Genomic DNA, 17,320 nt, shown 5'->3' with positions numbered 1-17,320 from the left:
CCCACCTCCCCGTCTGCTGTCTTGTAGCCATGTTTTTTTCAGTGTGAGAAAAGGTTGCCATTTAACAGGATTTAAGTAAGCTGGTTTAAAAAAACTGTAATTCATAACAGTTATGGTCAAAAACACAGTGATCACTGTGGAGATGCATTGCAACATAAGACTTGCAATGATACACATGAATATGTGGTGCTATACTCAACAGTATGATCTACTCTCTACTGGGATCGACAAAGTATAACCTCATCTGAAAGTTTAAGTATTCCAATGTAGTATATTCTACCTATCTATTTCTACCCTTTTTGGATATTTTATGGGCAAGCAAACTCTTGGGATTTGATACATTTTCAGTAATTATACATGACTTCACTTGCAGTATTTTACCAACATAGAAAAAGGAAACAAATAAGACATGTAAATGGTTAGGAGGCACCTGGACCTAAACGGAGTGAAGGGAACAGGACATGGGCGGTTTGGACAAAGTAGGCTCAACCGCCCATCTCGTTTACTTCCACTGGATATCTTTAGATCAGGTAATGTTGTCAACGGTAATGTCTAGAGACTTGGAGAGACAGAAAGAGGACGATGAGAGAGGAAGTGAGAGAGCAAGAACAGAGATAATAGCAGATGTGAGGGAAGAAGATTGAAGAGAATAAATATGAATGGGTGAGAATAAAGAAGAGGTTAAGTGAGAGGTTGAGGTAAGTGATGAAGAGTTGATGTAAGCAAACAGAGATATTTCTCAAATAATATTTAGGGACAAAAAGACAAGCTGGAAGCAAAGTTAGTAATGAAGTGAATATGCGCATGGAGATTAACATGCAGGACTTATAAACATGGCTGCTTTTCAAGTTCTTGTCCTCTTACTGATGTCCTCAAAAGTGTGGGTGCTCGAGGGCCTCATAAAGCTGTGTGTGTGTGTGTGTGTGTGTGTGTGTGTGTGTGTGTGTAGGAGAGAGACTATGAGGGCAAGTAAGAGAGAGAGAATACGAGAAAGTTTGTCCTCTCAAGGCATCATACCCTGAGGCTAAATGAATCAATGCCTGGAGCAGTTTGAGGAGAAGATTTTATAGTGGAGGCTGTGTGGGTGATAGGTTGTGTGTGTTTGTGTGTGTGTGTGTGCCAGGGTCAGTTAGTTTTGGTGTCTCATCTGCTTGCACACATCTGTGCCCGGCCTCTTCTTTTCACAAGCCCGAGTTCCTCACTTAAACTTTGTGAGCCACACCAACACTTTGTCATTAATAGGTACCAGCAGTGTGAAGAGGACCAAAATCGTCAAAAAAAGACAAACTGTCTCTTCAGTTTCCAAATCTTTTATTGTGCATTGCTACCTCTAGTGCCTACGTGAATACCAACGCCTTCAGCAGTTTGGAAGCACACGAAAAGACCAGTGATTGATTGGATTCAATCATTGAAACAGAAAGTAGTGCATGCACTATGCTGTGCTATGCTGCACTGCACAAAGTATCATATTCCCACAAAGACTTCATAGAGGATTTAGATTAACACAGTAAAGCTTGCAAGTTTATTTCCTGCGGGCCAGGGGTTGGATGTGGCGGCAGAGTCCTCCCAAGAGCCATCATTGGATGCTGTAATTACACTTTTCATTGTGACTTTTATCACCTGTGCTGGATGCTCCCAAATCGATTTTTGTTTGCATTGTAACCCAATGAGTCAGTCTGTATCCTGGGTGGTGAGAGTCACTTGCATAATGCAGATGAGTTCCTGTGGAGATTCGTTGTGTTTCAACTTGTGTATGAGTGATGCAAAGAGTAGGGTAAGTGTGAAATCCCATCTGAATGTACATTATTCACATATTATCCCTACATGCATTTCAAACCAGTTTTTTATATAGATATTGATTTGTAATAACACAAAATGACATGTGTAGCCATGTGATATGTGTATCTATATTTCTTTTATGGGTCTTTTCTGTTAGTTTTTTTATCTCCATTGCTTAGAGACTTACTCATGACAAATGTCTTTATAAACTGAAACCTGAAGGAAGCATTAACACACGTCACACTTAAAAAGTTGTTTTCAGGTCATTCTTCTAGCGAAAACAACCCAAGCAATCGTGTTAAAAATGTGTTTCTGAAATGGCATATTTAGTTTGTATTGTATCATGTTTGCTTTTGTGCTTTTCACTATCTTATTTTTCGTGATATGCTGATGTTGGCATCTGCTCTGATGTCCCAGCCCTCAAGTACCCCTCCTGGCTATTATCCACTCAACAAAAGGCTGTTTCTGTGCTGTCCTCAAGAATCAAGATTAAACAGAGAGAAAAGCAAGTGGCTGTAGTGTAAAATGATGGTCAGTTTTATAGGAAGAGATGCAGTGAAAAGGTCAAACTTTGTTTTTCATTTTTCTTTATTTGATTTAGGTTTTGAAAGTGGATGGTCAAAGCGTCATAATGAACGGGGATGAAAGTGAAGGGATCTTGATCACTTAAAAATTGATCTTCTTCAGGAGAACGTGTTGCAGTAATATGTCTTGTAAAGAAAACAAAACTCGGAATAATACATACACAAAGGGTATTACATCAAATAGAACAAATTAATAAATAGTAACAGAACATGGAGATGGGACACACTACTCCTGGCATCTACTTAAAGTGATATTTTACTCTTTTAAAACATGTCAGAAAGTGTAATTGAATAACAATACAATTCTGTATAAAAACTGTTTTTGTATCCCCAGGTACCACTGTCATTAACACAGTCTTTCTTATTAGTTTCCTCTCAATACCAGCAATTTGCAAAGACATTATGAATAAATAAAATGCACAATATATTCAAGATACAGGTTGACACAAACAGTGTGCAGGTGTCATTTAGTATTTGTGGCACATTAATGCATTTCATTCAGAAAGTCAGCTGTTGACTGCAAATAAATGGTAATCTTAAATGAAACATTACAACATTGCTATAATCAATAAACTGAAGGGCAAGCTGTAGGCCTGTTAGCTGCTTCAAGTCTGTCATGCATAAAGAAAATATTCCTCTCTGCGCTCACATTTAATGGACATGATTTTAATAATTAGATTGCATTCCTGGTTAAGGAATGAGTGTAGAATCAATGGAATGTCATGCTTTCTGTGTGTGTGTGTGTTTGTGTGTGTGTGTGTGTGTGTGTGTGTGTGTGTGTGTGTGTGTGTGTGTGTGCGTGTGGGGGGAGGGGGGTTGTCTGTGTTTGCGGATAAAATCTGAGAAAATGGAAACTAAATGAACTGGAAATTGCCAATAACCTACACACTGCCCATACAAGCTTCATATTTTACCCATTCACTAAATCTTAACATCTTTTTTGTGCCTCTGTTTTTTCAAGATGTTTGCAAATGTTAACTTTTCTCACATTTGACACCCGTTGAAAACAGCCTGCATTATGCTAAGAATCAACAACTTTGAAATGTTAGCAGGAAAAAAAGAGACGGGACACTGACACACAAGTTAGCTATACCCTGTTAGCCAGATGGCCTGTGTGTGTGCGTGTGTGTGTGTGTGTGTGTGTGTGTGTGTGTGTGTATGTGTGTGTGTGTGTGTGTCTGTGTGTGTATGTGTGTGTGTGTGTGTGTGTGTGTGTGTTCTTGCGGACCAGACACAGTGATATATTGTGATAGCCAGACCAGCCAGCTCCTCTCCTACCAGTTAATTAAAACCTCAGCCTCAGGGTCCCCACTGTCACATCACATCATTCCGATCAATCAATGACACATGCAGTATTTGCATATATACCTTCCCACGTATCTATAATTCATGTAGGCTTAGTGAACAGCCTCATTGTCGTACACGCCTACACGCTCACCTACACCATGTTACTTTGTAATAGATTATGGACATTGTTCATTTTAAAGAGGCCATACACTGCCGTGGATGTCATTAATTACAGTAGAGAAATGTGAAACAGATGAGTGATTGGTCCAGCAAGGCATTAGTATACAGTACATGACCATCCTTTTGTTTTCAGACACAACTTGTCTCACTATGTGGGGATGGGTTGAATGGGGAAATGATTAAACGCATCTCAGGAGCTTGCTATTGTGAGGAGTACAATGTGTTCACTTACAGCCTCTTTAAAATCAAACAAATGCCATATTGAGAGCATAAATCATCCCAAAGTTGAATACTTGAAACAGCATTGGCATGCAGAGTTGTGCTAAGTGACCAGAGGAAACTCGCATATCAAGCTTAGTGCCGAACATGGACGACACAAAGACCCCTGTGCTCTGCAGCAAGATTAGTGTCTGTTCCGATGTAATAAACTGGGCACGAGGCAAACATAAAGAAGCTTCATGTAGATTTGTGTGTTTGTCATGTTGACCTATTACAAGTTTACAAAGCATTACTGTCATCAACCGTTTTCTCAGCTAACATTTGCTCCGGTTTCCTCAGATCTGACACGTTGAATATTGCGCATAATTTGAGTTAAGTCACGTTTTGAAATAAAAAACTATGCCGCGCTTCAAGTGGTTTCTCCTGAATTGTGAATATTCAAAGTATGAAGCTCATGTTGAGCCATTACACTGATCACACAGTCAAGCAGCGACAGTTTCCTATGTGGTGTAAGATTACAAGTGAGTCTGTGTGTGTGTGAAGCCACAGAGTATTGGTAATTGGTCTCATGGGGACAAAGAGTGTAAGGAGAATAACCTCTCCCCTCTTTGTGTGCTCACATGAATACTGTACACACACACACACACACACACACACACACACACACACACACACACACACACACACACACACACACACACACACACACTAATATATCCCTCCACTGGAGTGGAAGCTGCTGAGAGTGACTCGGAGACTCCCACTAAATCATTGGTTAGATTATCCTCCAGGGGATGAGTGATTTAGACCGTCGACTGCTTCAGCGCTCAAAGCTCTGTGATGTCCTATCCACCCAAGACATCACACTACTGCCCTTGAGTGTGAGTCTGTGTGTGTCTGTGTCATATTGACGTATGTGTTTGAGTTTCACAGTCCCTGGCGGGCTGCGGTAGATTACAATTCATTTTGGGGGACAAGAGACAGACGGTGGGCTGATTTTGCTTGTTGTTTAAACGAAATATGACTCGGGCAATCACGTGTACGCACGTCGCACGCTTAAATGGGTACACATAAAAACAGGACGTACCTTCTTCCAGTTCGCTGAAGGAAGAGATTTGCGTGGATGTGAAGGGAAGGGGAAAAGTGTGAAACCTCTAAAAAAAAAGTTATTAGAGTGTTCCATCACTTGGTGAATATGATCTGTCAAACAGAAGTGGGAAACCAACTTGTTTCTTTTGACAACATGAAATGTTGGATCTCAATACGACAGAAGATTTACATTGAAACAGAAAATATATGATCGGAGAGCACATTCCACTTTATAAACAACGCATTTTCCAAATGTCCTGATGATTGAATCTACACTGTTCAGATCTCAGAGCCAGTGACAGTCCTACATGTAGAATCAATCATCAGTGACTCCCACCGGGTGACTCCCACTGGGTGAGGCCAAACTGTCTCTCACTGTGAGGCAGCAACGCAATTGACAAATTATGATTGCTGTGTGTTTTCATCTTTGGCCTCTATAATCGGTGTTTATCCCATGCTGTTTGTCTAATAAGTGGTTCTACCTGGAAGACAGTGGTGTGTGAGCATGCTCATTGGGGTTGACGTCACATATATATTTAGTATATGCTCTTTCTCCAGCTCATCTCCAGCTGTAAACATTTGAAAATGTATTTTCTGTAGAAATACTTACAGCCACTGTGCTGTAGAAGCACTGTTGATTTGTTGTCGGGGCGCTACTGTATTCTGAGTTACTGTACGTTTTTGCGGGCCAGCAGCGCGCTGCCTGCAGCCTGTGGTATTATTATTCATAAGTAAATTACGACTGTTATGCTAATACCGCGGCTACTTTGTCACATGTGATTATGGTTCAGTCAAGGAGGCAGTGCATTGCTTTCATTTAATAGTGTACATGGAGATGTTTTACACTACTTTATTTACCCTTTACCCACTACCCCTAACACCACAAAATAGAACATTCTAAATCTGTTGAACAAGGCATGTTATGAAAGGCATAACCTGGTATATGGATGCTCAGTGTATCCGCCTGCAGCTCGTAATTGATTGCTTTACTTACTACAGTACTATAGAGTATGTGTCTTGATTAACTCAGCACTATAGTGCCGGCTGTGCACATGCATACTTTTTCCTTTATAGGGCTTCTGGGTCTCTGCTTGATAGAGCAAACTGTACACTGTTTATTAAAAAGAGGTAGAATTTACAAACCAACAAACACCACAAACCAGCTCTTATGTAATTGTGTACTCATTATATCAACGGTCAGGCAAAGGTTAGAATACTCTACTTTAATTATGACGATCAAGCTTATCTCATTATGAATAGGACTAATATCTCAAAATAAGCTTTATGTAGCTCAATGGGTAGATATTACAATTTATATTACAGTGTTCAATAATCTAGCAAAGACAAAGCTTTTTTATAACATTTCTTAATGTGTGCAGTAGAGCTTTTAATCTCCAGTTCAATACCATGTCATACCAGTCTTGCTGCAGTGAGCCATTTTAGATGAGTATAAATATTAGACAGTACCTGTCTGCATGGAGTAGAATAACACAGGGCTCACCCAGTGTCAGGCCTCCAGTCCCTGGTGAATTATGCATGGAGGTATTCTTGTCATTATCTGTGGCGGTGCAAAACTGCGATATCCCACCTATCATAATAACTATAATAGCTTGGTGATTTAGACACACACAGCAGATGTTCCTGAGTTGAAATAGTGCAACCAGCAGGTGCTGCTCATAGTAAAAGCCAACATTTTGTGCATGTGTGTGTACACACACAACACAAACACACACACACGTAACCATGAATGTGCCTTTCAGACTGCATGCACGCAGACACACACATACACACTTAAGAAACATGCATACGTGGCCCTGCACAGTCAGATATTAGCTAAAGTATTTCAGTTACTGCAAATTGTTTAAATTGTATGATGAAAGCGATCCCTCTGTTGAGGATACTCATCGAATGAGCAGTCCTTCTCCAGGATGTATAGTGGACGTCCAATCTTTGTTTGACAGATCAGGATTTCCATTACCTTCTTGGCAATGTTTCAAAGCAAAACAATCAATCTTTGGCACGCTCTTAAACATTGACCATCAAACTATATATTCATTTTCTCTTCTATATAATGCTCAGAAACAATTGCTAAGTAGTTTGCATGTTTGTTTTTTTAACCTCCATACATAAATACATGTTTTGTGTGTGTTATTGTATGTATGTACTGCCTGCGTGAGAACAAGGCTGGATGATAACGGAGTAGGTCCACAGTCTCTAGTTTGCGGTTGAAGATTGGAGCCGAGAGAGGAGAAAGCTGCAGATATTTGAAATGTCTCCATTGAACTTGTCAATACCATGGTGCATTTTTTTGTTTACTTTTGTTTAGGAATAAGGGTTTTTGTTGCAGCTGTCAGTAGTCAGGTTTTAAAAGTCAATTCAGTGAACACTTTGACGAGACAATTCTCTTCCAGCCCGACTAAACGTCACTCAGCTGTCATATCCACAAAACTTTGTCCTCAGCCTTGTTGTGAGCACAATAGACTGCTTTCTGAATAGAGTATCAGAGCGCTCACACGTGGGTATACACACACACACACACACACACACACACACACACGCACATCCAGAGAGACACATGCTGTATATAGTGAACGTAGACATACATAAACAAACAAACATTTTGCTTTTCAGCCACAGCCTTGACATGTTTTTGTGTTTGTCTTGTGTGTAGTTTTGTGTTGATTTCATTCCCTCCAGTCACATTGTCATTTCACCCACTCCCAACACAAAGCCGATTTCAAATCGCTCTCTCTCTCAAACACACACACACACACACACACACACACACACACACACACACACACACACACACACACACACACACACACCACCAGTGGGTAGATACTGTGAGTGTCCATACAACAGACAGATCTACCAAAGAGATTAAGTGGTCCTAAGGCTGCTGGAAGCCAAAAAGTGAGTTGGCACAATGTTGCCTCACATGACCTTACATTTTTCTTCCCGGAAAAAATCACTATCTTAAATGAAAGCCCATAAAGGTTTCACACCACATTAGTTCTTCATTAGTTCATTATGCACTGTCCACTACTGTAAGTATACATGTCTTCATACTTCCCTTCACTCTGCATTTGAAGATATTCTCTTTGTAAGCAAAGCAGTCAATGGGTCAGTGTGAATGCTCAACAACATTTCTGCTTGGTGCATATATTTCACAAATAAGTGTCATGCTAAGCAAGTGCAAATAGGATGAAAGAACAAAGATCTCTAGAAAATAACCATGAGGTTTATGGTAATCTATGGTTAATTGTTGTTTTTACTGGTTTTTATTAGTACCATCTCCAGTATTTAGTGCCTTGTCACTCGCATCTATATCTATATAAGTGCAGCGGCCTTTTCATCTACATTTAGTCAGCATTGAAATTATCTGTCAATCAAGTTGTTTGCATTGTTTTTTATTCAGAGTGCATTAGTAATATGGCAATGTGGCAATAGAGGCAAGTGTTCTTCAGTGCTTCTGTCTGTGAAGGGAGGCTGCTGGAGGATTTGAGCAGAACCTTGTGTGGCAGCGTGAAACTCTTTCAGGGTAATGCTCTCTAAGCTTCGGACTAATGAGTCATGAAGGATGTTGCTGCTGGGATTCCTGTTCAACCTATATACTTTAACCTTAAACACATGAACAACATGTTGACGTACAATTCAAAACTCAACTGTTACCTTTCTATGCTTTTTTAGACATATATATATATATATGTTTTTTTAGCTAAACCTCTTTAGTAGAAGAGTAAACATAACAGCAGTATTTAGTGCATGCATTTACACACACACACACACACACACACACACACACACACACACACACACACACACACACACACACACGCACACACACACCAATGCACATGTTGGGACTATTGGAGCAAACCATATTCATCTTCCTGTCTATATGTTTGTGAATGCTAAATAGATTATGTGGGTATGCGTACTTGTGGATTTCCTGGGGAACGGTAGAGGACGCTGTCTGTTGATTTAAGCAGTGTGGCAGTTGAGAGGGGAGTCGTGAATTTGAAATGTCTCTTTATTCCAGGATCACTGTTAAAGGAGAGGCCCTGCCTCGCCGGCGTTGTGGCGTTGAAGGCGAGAGTGTGCAGCGTTGTGGAATAACGCTGTGCTTATTAAATCTCTTACTCCTGTCTATCAGCTCTCTCATGCAAAGTCTTCTTTCTCTCCCTAATCAAGTACACTTTAACAAAGTGACACAATGTTTGCTTCTCTTATCCTGCTGTATATCCTGCAGGCACATGAAAGAACAGTTCCTCCACCACCTTGTTAGCGTTCTCCTTTACTGTTGTCTTTGTTGGTTTGTTTGTGTGTGTATATGATGCCAGTGTTACCTCAGCTCTCTACATCTCGCTCACACAGTCTCTCTCTCTCTCTCTCTCTCTCTCTCTCTCTCTCTCTCTCTCTCTCTCTCTCTCTCTCTCTCTCTCTCTCTCTCTCTCTGTCTCTCTCTTTCTCAGAAGACATTAGTTCAGTTTCTGCAGTTTAGTATAAAACAGTGTAATACTGTCCCAGAGTCGGCTGTGTAAAACAAGTTTTAACAGCAAATTACAATGTTATTTACTTTTGACACATTCCTTTTCATGGAACATGAATCAGAAGCATAGTTAAATTCAAACTGGAATCAAAAGGCAGAGTTTAATCTAGAATAGAGAAACTGTCCCTGGCCCGTGGCAGAGAACTCTCTATCCCACAGCAGAAAAGCTCTGCTCAGCCTTGTGAGTATTTATTTTGACAATTTTCTGTCGAGCAAAGAATTGTTGAACATAATCCTAATTCATATTCAGACAGTCAAACTAATTCACAAAGGGAAGCTACACAGTGCAACCACACTTTTATAATATTCACCACAGAGAAGCAACTGGGGATTAATTGCCTTATTTTAATTTTCTCTGTTGGTCCAGGCGTTTGAACCAATGACCTTTTGGTGTTAATCCTTCAGGCTGTTGCTGCCCTAACAATGGCAGTTTTACATTCGCTGAGTACGCTGTAAACTCCTAACATTTTCATTTTGGTTTTCAATTGGTCCTTACTTACATCAGTTGAAGTCAATCCAAGCGGAAGAGTGATTGATCAAACATTCATTTTAATGTAGTCAAATGAGAAAATTTACATTTTTAATTAAACGGTGCCGTTACTGTATATCTCAAGTACAAATACTAGCCGATTGCTTAATTCAAGTAGATTTACCCATTGAACTTTTTCCCCCACGTTGCTGTGATTTGATAATTAGATGATTCAATTTCTACTTGTAATTTGTAACTAATCAGACTTTTCCTGCATTCAGGCCCGTCCCCACTTTAGAGATGCACAAGTGCATCACAGTAATAAGCAGTTATATTATAATTACTTTCACAGGACAAGCTTCATTCTGAGGGCATAATTAAATTGCAAGACCCACAAAACTATTAACTGTAGGCTAAAAGTTAATATGGATTCCCATTTGAATAGAAAGTAGAAAGCTGCAGCTTTCTCTTCTTTGTTTAAATCGAAAACCACATATGGAACCACTTTGGGACCATGGGTCAGTGACTCTTAAGCGCTATGAAGCGTCCATCCGTTCAGTCCACACCAACTCTGACCTCTGGTATGGTCGTCACGCTTTGGAACCAGCTGTCCTGTCAGCAGCACTGGACCTGAGGTTCTGCGAGGACAGTAGCCGGCCAAACTGTGTAGCAGGCTGACTGAATACAAAAAAATCATTGAACAAAACGTATTTTTCGACTTAATTCAAGTAACAAGGTTATTACCACTTAGCTGTGACTCTCTTTAGCTTTACAACCGCCTGTCCACAGCATTCATTAAAAGACACGTATGCTCCAAAAAATAAGCTACTGTGTTTAAAATTAAGATTTATTCAAACAGTCAAATCAATCTATTAAACCTGTGTAGAACATTCCCGTCTCTGGGAGGCCGTTGCCATCTCTAGACATATAAATACATGTTAATGTATTCACTCATTCTCATATACCTCAATACGCGTGTACACACATAAAGGCACACAAGCACTTTAAACACAAATTGAACAATAACAGCCAAGGTGCACTCGCACAGAGACCTACAATTAGAAAGCCGGGCTTAAGGAATACCAAACAGTCTAAATGGGACAAACGCAGACGCAAGCCAACTAGTCTAGACAGCCCGTCTAATGGTGTGGATGAAGTCAGATGAAAGAGTCTATATGTATCAGTTAGTCTGTCCGTGTCTGCATTGATCACACAGCAGGCGGCTCAATACTCATCTCTGACTTTCTCTTTCTGCCCGTCTGTTTCCTTCTACTTCCTCTTTTGTCGCTTTCTCGCTGTTCAACCCCCCACCAATCACCGATCAATTGACAGCCGTGAAGAGACAGAAGTGTTGTTTGCCATGTGTGTCTATGTGTGTGTGTGTCTATGTGTGTGTGTGTGTGTGTGTGTGTGTGTGTGTGCGCGTAGTTGTGTAGAGTTTGTACAACACTATCCACGTATAGGACTGTACCCTGCATTCACAGGAACTCATTTTGTAAAATGTTCAATTTGTAAAAGAAACTATCAGTATTTGAGCGGTTGCTGTCGAACAAATGAATGAAATGACATTTACGAGTGGGTCTTTATTTTTTTATTATTCTGTTGTTTGTTTTCGAATCTAAAATAAATGTAGACCATTGACAGTGTGTTTGCAGTGTATGTTACATATTTTACGAATATTAAAATGCTGACATTTAACTTTGTGAATTTAACATTTAACTCATTTTGGAAAGCCAGTACATGCAATGCAAATGAGCTGTGAGATTCAACAGGTCTTGTCTTCTGTTTAAATATATTTTACTGTACCTCATCTTTTGTAAAGCGCCTTGGAAGCTCTATTGTAATCTGCCTCTTTAAAAAAATATTTAAAAATAATGCCGGTAGGCTGCAACTTTCTTGTATGTTATTGTTGTTCTTTAAAAAAGAAAATCTAGTTATTAACTACATCCTTCTTTTGCAGTTCAGCAGATGAGCAGTTTCGCTGGAACGCTCAAGGTAAAGCTACCTATGAATGTTTGTATACACACACACACACACACACACACACACACACACACACACACACACAGGTCACAGGTTGCAAGGTCTGACTCCAAACCTTTTTTCACTGTTGTCTAACCTAAAGTCTACACTGGTCACACATACTGGCACTCCGCCTCGCGTCTGATTGACACAGTGGGAAAATTCTGTGTCAAGGAACATTTTGAATTTACACCAGCGGCCCAGTAACATATGGGCAGCAGCACCCACACACATACCTGAAGGATGAAAAGATGATTGCAAACACACACACACTCACACAGAGACATAACCACACTCTTAAATGTTTAAAGTGGTGCCAGAAAAAGGCCACTGTTGGATTTTATAGTCAGTGTTCATCTGCATAATTTCAAGACCACAAGCATTTGTTCTTCTCACTCACCTCCTGCTTCCATCCTCGTCCTCGTTTCCCCTCACAGCTGATGGACACAAGGATATCGAGGACGAGCTCACCACTGGTTTGGAGTTGGTGGATTCCTGCATTCGCTCCCTCCAGGAATCAGGAATACTCGACAGTGGAGAACGTAAGTCTACTTATCATTGTGTGTGTGTGTGTGTGTGTGTGTGTGTGTGTGTGTGTGTGTGTGTGTGTGTGTGTGTGTAATAAAGTGTCAATTTAGATTACAACTATTTCAATCCATTGTGTGGTATTGACTTGACTCAGACCAGCTCAAAACTGCAAACCTAACAAAATAAAAATGTAAGTCTCACAACATCAAGGTACAAATGGAATTTAATTTGACTTTCAAATGTTTATGTTTCGTCAATTTTGTTAAAGGATTTGATTCGTAGAGAAGGAATACATTGTTTATTTTGTTAACACATTATATATCAAAATCAAGGTCTTCTCTGCTCAACTGTAGTGGGCACTTCAGCGAGGGTAAGCACACCTTTTACTGCCTCAAAAGGAATATACTGTAGGTCTCATTCTTAATTGTCATGCACAGTCTCTCCTTAAAAAGAGTGACTCGAATATCGAGGCAATCTTAATAAAACCAACGCCTGTGGTTGGTTTAACTACAGAAGGATTATGGCGTGTATTGTTTGGTAATTAGTTTTGTTTTCCTGAAAGGAAATGAGAAAATGTCCCCTTATTAGTCCCTTCGGCTATTTCATATCTGGCCTAAGTGCAGCAATTCCCCGTGTTAATATTTAGTGCCCGCTCAGATTTACTTTCTACTTACAATAAGCAAGTTGAGTCCAGGGAGGAATTTGCTCCAGATTAGACATTATAGTTAGATTAAGTAAATATTTCAAAATGTGAACATATTCTTCACACATTAACATTCAGAGCACAGCATTTCTTCGCAGGGTAAGAGTCCAGCTGTAATTTGACAATGAGAGGTTAGCATAGTTAATGATTAAATATAGCTGACTCCACAACCAGCGACATTGAGGCCTAATTCATAACTACACAGGCTCTTTTATAGGCCGATACAAATATCATTGCTCCTTTGATGTGGAGACAAACGGATCACGGCCAGGCAGAGGCCACACCATGATGCTCCTGGTTTTCTACCAACAACCGTCCAGCTCCAAGCAGCATTTCCATCCTCTAGGCCTTGCATTCTGATAAATCAATTCAAACAGGGATTGAGGGGTTGCCCGTGTATGAGATCTGCTAAATGTGCTTGGCATTTTCTTTGCCGGTCATTGATTTTGGAACACTCCATTCCCATTTCACTTATTGTCTGGTGACCTTTTTGATAGTTGACATCGCTGTAATGGATGGCATTTTAACAACCAGCTCAGCCCATTTCTACTTGAAGAGTGTGCTCACATGTTATTCCACTATTAGGATTGGCCAGCTAGTGTGGAGCACACGTGTTATACACTGTATAGCACATCTGCGTATGTGTCAATCCAATCATCTGCTTATACAGAGCACACAGATCATGAGTTCACAATCGCTGGAGAAGAAAAACAAATATTGGAATATTTACCTCAAGGATTACTGTTTGTCCTTTCGGTAAGAAAGAGGTTGCATGTTTAAGCTCATGTAGAACAGTGGGGAGATAATTTGATTGTTATCATGTTTGTAGAAAGTGCCTGAATGCCTTGTCACTCCTGCTTCATCCCAGTCCAAATAGATGCCACTGTCATTGTGAACAATGACTCTTATTGTGTGTGCTCCATACCCAGCGTTTTTTTTCCCATTTTGCAAATGAATTTCTACCAAAAACACCACAATGTGTGGGTGCAGATAAATTCAGCATAGCTATTTGTGTGTGTGTGTTTCCCCCAAAATGGTAACACTGCAAATAGCTTAGTGGTAAACACATAATAGTGACATGTCGCTGTCTTCAGTGTTTGGTGGCACAACATGGAGAGGCTTTTTGCCTTCAGCTGATACTGTAGTTGGTGAGGTGTCACAACAGAGCCACAGAAATACACAGAAATAAGTGCTCAGAGTCACAAACTCGCAAACAAGTTAATATCAATCGAATATACTTCTCAAAGAAATGACTGTGGGGCCTCGGTGTTTTGTGCCATCTTAAAACCATTTTCAAAAAGGTACAACCCCCTGTGTGTTTATGTGCGAGGTCTGCGGGGGAATATAGATTGAATGAGAATACGATGCTCATAATTTGACTGAGCTGCTGGACGGAGACTCTGTGAGACTCAAACAGTGACTCGTGACAGTGATTTTTCATTTCACCCTCTCACTCACACACACACATAATCCCACACACAAATAGTAAACACACATAGAGTACTCGCATGTACACATGAGCTTTTCATGTACACACATGTACGCATGAGCTTTTCAATACAATAACAATTTCCCCATCGGCCAGCCTAATGACTTTCCAATCGTCTGACCATACAACACGTCACATGTCACACGTATGAACCTTGAAACTGACGCAGTTTTTTTGTCACGCAGCGCACACAATGTAACAAACACCAAGGCCGAGCAATGATATGAGTTCGGAAGCTCCCACTCACTCTGCGTAACTCAAAGTGCTGTTTAATAATTCATAAAAAGAAAGGGATGAATCAAGATGAGAAAAGACAAGTCTTTTGTGAAGGCAAGAAGCAGAAGAGTTGATCTTGGTTCACAGCGCACAGACTCCAAGGGAGAAAGGAATTCTGGGGGAAGAGAGAGCGAGAGAGGGGAAGAGAGATAGAGAGAGCAAGCAAACAGATAAGGGAGAATAATAATAGTGAGGGGGTCTTTGTTATATTCGGTGAAAAAAGAAACTAGCATGCCAGTGAGCTCTGGGGAAGACACTTATTGAAGACTTAAAAGAATATATTCATGATGTTTAGAAATCTGGAATTTGGAAAGTATGAAAAAGAAAAAAAACAGACATCTTAGTTTTGACTTCCTTGTACTTCATAACTGTAACTACACATATTTAAATTTGTATTCAGAGAGGGTAAAAATAGCAACTCAATGAAATATGTATACACAGTGGAGTAAACAGGTCACAGATCTAACTGCTTTTCAATAAAACCAAACCACGCGTACCGATAACCGGTAACGGCCACTGGCTATCGAGTGGTTTCCAGCAGTTCCTTTGGGTTCAACTCATCACTCCATACAGAGAGAGAGAGGGTTCATCTAACAAACTGCCTCATGAACTGAATGTACTCCAGCCAAGGAGATTTATGAGGCCATATTCTAATACCCTGCACACTAAACAACAAAAGAAATAAAGCAATGTTAAGCGATTCCTTCATAACCAGAACTTCCTTATATCTCAGACAAGGGGTCAAGTGAAGTTTTGCTCAAGTCAACAGAACAAGGTAAAAATAAACATGTTTGGGGAGGTAGCAAATCCAGTTAGGAGTTCCATCTATTACAACTTCCCTCTTCTCAGCCCTCCTCCCACCATCCTCTCCATCTCCCTGCTCCTCCTGCTCCTCCTCCTCCTCCCATTCTCTCTTTTCCTCTGTTTCTCTTTCCCTCTGCTAATAAATTATGTATGCCATCTCCAACTCACGGAGTGCTGCACTGCTGCACTATCTGTTCTAAATTGCTGCTCTCTCTCTTCCCCATTTCACTCTTCGCCTCTCAATCGCTCCCCTTCACGCCCCCTCTCTTTCTCACTCTTTATCTCTCTCGCCTCACTCTCTCACTCTCACTGTATATGGACGCGCGCACACACACACACACACACACACACACACACACACACACACACACACACACACACACACACACACACACACACACAAACAAACCCAACTCAACCCCCACCAACAACCCAACCATACACCACTCCTGTCTCTCTCTATCGGTAGGACCGGCTCTTCTTTCCCAGAGTTCCTTGCAGCTCAACTCCACCCCGGAGGCTTCGCTCCAGTACTCTGCCAGCTACCATAGCAACCAGACCCTCGCCCTTAGCGACAGCATCTCCGCAGCAACTCCTCAGCGCAGCGGGCAGGTTGGAGGAGCCGTGCACAGCTACAACCAGGTAGGAGCGACTGCTGCACATAGATGATAATGAGGTGATGATGAAAAATACATAACATTCTAACACTGAACTTAAGTGTCTGTTCTTAGAAAACTTTACAGTACACTGTGAAGTGAATGGCCAGTGAGTTTAATAATTGGTGTCTTAGGAGTTTGACTCTGAAAGTAACTCACTTGAAGTGAATTATGCACTATTTATAGGTACATGCTGCATTGTGCTTTTGCTCATGGAAGGCATACTGAGAAAAGGTGTTGAGATGTACTGTCTATGGTGATTTTCAGATGCTTAGCTCCTCTGGTATTCTGTCACAAACTGAGCAAACATTGCCCTTCTTTTCCCTCTACCCTCTTTTTTTATTGCACTGTCTTGCTCTTCGCTTCTCCAGCCACATGCAGCTCTCTCGCCAAACGTGGATTTGTTTGACATCACAGCTGGGTCCGGTTGATCAGTGTGTTTAAGTACATATTTATACAGAATCCCATTTCGCTAGCCTTACTGAAGTGGCTGAGTCACTTTAATTGGCTTTTAAAGCAATCCATTGCACATTTGTCTGAATTTGGAAGTAGGTGAGACACAAGGTGAGACACATTCCTCAAAGCTGTTTCAAGGGAAATCAGATTCTCATAGACCAAAATAAGGAGATGATTAAATGCACACAGAGAAATCTCAGCAAGTGTCTCGTTTATAAGGACTT

The 17,320-nt window shown here is 40.7% G+C and overlaps 1 protein-coding gene across 1 annotated transcript in view; it reads left to right on the top strand.

Moving 5' to 3' along the window:
• ctnnd2a (catenin (cadherin-associated protein), delta 2a) overlaps window positions 1–17,320 on the top strand; it is a gene marked incomplete at both ends in the record, with an annotated part of 191,130 nt that overhangs the window by 55,973 nt on the left and 117,837 nt on the right. The window contains 3 exons of the mRNA XM_079233923.1: window positions 12,123–12,157; window positions 12,622–12,726; window positions 16,454–16,626. Coding sequence (XP_079090049.1) covers window positions 12,123–12,157; window positions 12,622–12,726; window positions 16,454–16,626 — 313 coding nt within the window. The remainder of the gene's footprint in view (window positions 1–12,122; window positions 12,158–12,621; window positions 12,727–16,453; window positions 16,627–17,320) is intronic.

The sequence above is a fragment of the Taurulus bubalis genome (assembly GCF_910589615.1).
Source record: "Taurulus bubalis genome assembly, chromosome: 18".
Taxonomy (NCBI): domain Eukaryota; kingdom Metazoa; phylum Chordata; class Actinopteri; order Perciformes; family Cottidae; genus Taurulus; species Taurulus bubalis.
Note: the sequence above shows the minus strand (reverse complement) of the source record. Positions and strands in the feature narration are given on the sequence as shown.